The following is a 4552-nucleotide window of genomic DNA, read 5'->3' as shown; positions in this document are numbered from 1 at the left end:
ACATAAAAGCTATGAAAAATGGTTCGGATCGGAAAACTCGGGCCACTTCCTATGTAACGCCTACTTTTAAAAAGCCAGTATATGAACCAGATTACTGATGAATATTATTGGTCGACCTTGCCCTTTATTCTCTTGGTTTAGGACATTAATTCAAAAAGACATTTGACAAAATTGAATTATCGGCTTCTTCAGAGAATCTCACATATGTATATATTATATATCTATTAGTTTTTACCGACACAAATAGACATCACCAAGAACATCCTATAACGAGTAACTCCATTAAAAGATCAAAGTACGTCTTATGACTACTGGTATAGATCATCAGGAGATTTTGAAGGATGGTGTTGTTGTACTATTAAGAGAAATATATATTACTCAGATATTCAAAAAAGGACTAGCGTATAAAGTCACTGGTTTCAAAATATTATTCTTTATTTCATAGGTTCAAAATACGTTTTCCCTTTTGCGGGATGACTACAACTGGGGAGTTTTCCATTAAAAACACATCACAATAGCTATTTTGGATAAGAAGAAATATCTGTTTTAGGTTTACTGTAATTTCCTGTTTTAGAATTAATTAAAATTTTAAAAATTTGACTGACGATCGATTGGTGTAAGTGGAGGAGGAAGTTTTTCTAATTGAATCACCGCGTGATAACTATGTACTACAATGTCGATACATAAAGGTGTTTTTGGAGGGCAAAATAATAGCAAACGGTTAAACGTGCGCACTTAACGATAAGAAATCGCCTGATAATTGTGAAAACATAATTATTTCATGTAAACAGCTTGGTGAACAGCAGATGGTGATTGCAAATAAACGGTTTATAAATAAAATTTAAATGATTGATCTTTGACACAGGCAACATTGTTATCAATTATATGTCGAATTCATTTATGCTAAAAATAATGGAGACCAAAAAGAAAAAAAACAATCATTACAAACCGCGATAAGAGTTCTGAACTTTATTTGTGTTTTGTATAAAAACTCGGTGGCAAATTGAAAAGAATAACAGTCCTTGAGCATCGGATTAGCTGTGCATATCTTATTGGAAACAATTTAGCTATTGATAACACAAGCAAAATGAAAATTGCTTACATATTTTTGGCGGTCTTAGCGGCTGTATCCGCTTTTAATCCCAAGCATCAAAAAGTTACTTTAAACGCTTACCAACACCGATTCCCCATTCCAAGTGTCTTCCAACAACAACACACTCTTGGACAGCAACAGACCGCCCATAATCAAAAGACGCGTATTAACCAACAAGCTATCCCCGGCTATCAGGCCACTGCATACAATGCACAGAACGCCGGTTACAACCAACAAAATTCCGCCTACAACCCATTAAACAAACAAAACATCGTTTACGGGTCACAGAAAAACCAAAACGTTAAATATGCTAGCAAGGAATTTTTAGCTAAACAAAAGTTCTTGTTCGAAATTGTGTACCGTGTTGAAGACCCATTGATGTTCGAGGAATGGATTCAGTTGGCCCAGACCGCCACTTTTAACCCTTCGGAATATATTGTAAGCGAATTATTACCTTATACATGCTGTTGCAATAGTTACTATAATGAGTAAAACTTTTGTATCTTTGTAGCAATACGACTATTATATGCAGAAATTCCAACAAGCCCAGAAGGCTGGCGCACTTTTGCCTCAAGGTGAATTCTTCGGTGCGTTGGTAAAGACCCATAACAAGCAACTGATTGGTCTATTCAACTTCTTCTACTTCGCCAAGAATTTCGAAACCTTCCAAAACAACGTTGCATGGGCCCGCGTCCACGTTAACGAGCACATGTTCATCTATGCCTTGAACTTAGCTGTCATTCATCGTCAAGATCTTCAAGGAATGATTTTACCTTCAATCTATGAAATCTTCCCGCAATACTTCTTCAATAGTAAATTCGTCTACCAAGCCGAAAAATTCGATTATGATGTCTGGAGCAAATTGGTTATGTACGAAAAGCAATACAAAGATGTTCTCTATGCTCCCTACTTCACCCAGCAACAGCAACAACAACAGTTTAATCAACAACAGCAGCAACAACAAGTCAACCAAGTTAACAAGAACTTCTATTTCTATACCAAGGACTTTAAAGCATGGCAATGGTGGAAATTGATGGGTCTGGGTGAAAATTGGTACTCCGAAGACCGTTTCATGTTACGCGACAATATTCAGCAATACAACCAAGATCCTAAATACGTTGAAGCCATGCAAGACGTCCAAATGTTCTGGATGCCCGTTGACTATACCCGTGACATTGACATTTTCAATCAGGAGTCCGTTTTGAGCTACTTCACCGAAGATTTGGATTGGAATGCTTACTGGTACTATTACAACTTGGATTATGCCTTCTTCTTAGATGGCAAAACATTCGGTTTGAACAAAGATCGTCGTGGTGAAAATTACCTCTACACTGTCCGTCAAATCTTAGCTCGTTATTACCAAGAACGTTTGTCTCATGGTTTGGGCGACATACCGCAAGTCTCGGTCAACGCTGAATATGAAGCTGGTTACGATCCTCAGTTGATTTACCACAACGGTGTCGGCTACAGCTACCGCAAAAACTACTATGAAATCCAAAGCTACACCAATGCTGAACTGTTAAACAAAATAGCTAACTTCTTCACCCGCCTTGATGAGGTAATTTCCACCGGTTACTATAAAACACAAGATGGTACCTTCATCGATCTTCGTAAGCCACAAGCTATTGAATTCATTGGCAATGTTATGCAAGGCAATGTTGATGTATACGACCAATACTTCTTCCGCCAATGGAATATGTTCACTCACATGTATCTTGCCGATGTTGAACCTCAAGATAACGAAGTCTATCCCAACGTTTTTGTTAACTTTGAAACCATGATGCGTGATCCTCTCTTCTATTCGGTGTACAAGAAGATTGCTGACGTATACTTCCACTTCCAATACTACATTAAGCCATACACTCAACAAGAATTGTTGTTCCCAGGCGTTACGATTAAGAACATCCAGGCTACTGACTTGGTTACTTACTTCGATTTAGTTGACTTTGATGTCACAAACTTGCTGAATGACAAAATGACCTTCGTCGATGGCCAATTTGTTTGGGACAAAACGTTGCTGGCTCGTCAGGCTCGTCTAAACCACAAACCCTTCGCCCTTGAATTCACCATTGAGTCAGATAAACCTCAACCAGTTGTGATTCGTACTTTCTTGGGTCCTAAGTATGATCAATTTGGACGCACCATCTCCATTATGGACAATCAGCAAAACTTTATTGAACTCGACCAATTTATTCACACGCTAACGGCGGGCGTTAATACCGTTCAACGCAATTCTCAGGACTTCTATTTAACAATTGACGATCGCACTACTTACACCGAATTATACAAACAGGTAATGCTTGCTTTGGAAGACAAACAGCAATTCCCCATGGATATCAGTCAGCCTCATTGCGGCTTCCCTGACCGCCTTGTATTACCTCGTGGTTGGGCCAAGGGTATGCCCATGCAATTGTTCGTTTTCGTTTCGCCTTTCACTGCTTCCTATCAACCCTACTCTACCTACGACACTACCTACAGTTGCGGCATTGGCTCTGGTGTACGCTACGTCGACCAAAAACCTTTCGGTTATCCGTTCGACCGCATTGTCGATGAATTAGAATTCTTCGTGCCAAACATGTACTTGAAGGATGTGCAAATCTATCATATCGATGTTTTCAACAAATACAATAATCAACCTAACCCACAGTTTGGCCAATTCGACTACAACTACTACAACTAAATCCTATTGATTTGAAAGAGAACACAAATTAGAGAATCAAAGCTGGTTATGATCTGATAGAATGAACGAAAATATAAAAAAAAAATTAATAAAGACCGAGTTTAAATCCAATAATTAATTTAATCTTTTTATGAAATAAATGTTTAAAAACTAAACAAAAATGTGGGCATGTTCGCCAAAGTTCTGATAGAATTTAGAAAGTGTGCTTATCTTTACTTCAGTAGGTTTCAACGGATTGCTTAAAAGATCTAAAGGATTCAATAGAAAGTATACGTTAAAGCAATGTAAGTCAAACAAGGTTTCGAATGTTAGTATATCCTATAGATTTTAAGTATTCTTATAGTTCAATCAGTTAATGAAGTCGTGAGAGATTGACATACACGTTGTGTTAAAGAGAACTTTCGCCTCTTCTTCAGAAGAAGCCATCAGATATATAAATGCGCGATAAACTTAAGAACCAACGCAGATTTAGATGTAAAACTTTTAAAATTAGAAATATAGCACATGGTCTACAAAAACACCCAATAGGACTATATAAATCTATACAAATCCACGAAACACAATGAAGTATTTTTTTCTTAAGCAGACCTTCACTTCACGAAATTGCGAAGAATACAATAATTACCAAATGAAAGTAAATCCTTCAGTGGATTTGAAGTATTTACTTACAATCCTTGTGCTTTTCGCATTTTAATTTATATAAAGCTAATAACTTTACCGTAAAATTCATCCTTTGTTGCACATAAGCAACTATTATAACTTAAAGTATATTTTTTTCT

General features: G+C 37.1%; 1 protein-coding gene across 1 annotated transcript; it reads left to right on the top strand.

The window, feature by feature from the left end:
* Nucleotides 1-1039: 1039 nt before the first annotated feature.
* Nucleotides 1040-3806, top strand: LOC119644116 (arylphorin subunit A4-like). The gene is made up of 2 exons (XM_038043640.1): nucleotides 1040-1531; nucleotides 1605-3806. The coding sequence occupies exons 1-2, from the start codon at nucleotides 1088-1090 to the stop codon at nucleotides 3771-3773; spliced, it is 2613 nt and encodes an 870-aa protein (XP_037899568.1). The 5' UTR covers nucleotides 1040-1087; the 3' UTR covers nucleotides 3774-3806.
* Nucleotides 3807-4552: the final 746 nt, after the last annotated feature.

The sequence above is a fragment of the Glossina fuscipes genome, unplaced genomic scaffold (genome assembly GCF_014805625.2).
Source record: "Glossina fuscipes isolate IAEA_lab_2018 unplaced genomic scaffold, Yale_Gfus_2 90529, whole genome shotgun sequence".
Classification (NCBI taxonomy): Eukaryota; Metazoa; Arthropoda; class Insecta; order Diptera; family Glossinidae; genus Glossina; species Glossina fuscipes.
Note: the sequence above shows the minus strand (reverse complement) of the source record. Positions and strands in the feature narration are given on the sequence as shown.

Bases quoted from the DNA above. Each gene is read 5' to 3' on its own strand.
- LOC119644116 (XM_038043640.1), top strand. From the start codon at position 1,088: ATGAAAATTGCTTACATATTTTTGGCGGTCTTAGCGGCTGTATCCGCT. The intron at 1,532-1,604 runs GTAAGCGAATTA...GTATCTTTGTAG, and splicing joins TTAACCCTTCGGAATATATT to CAATACGACTATTATATGCA.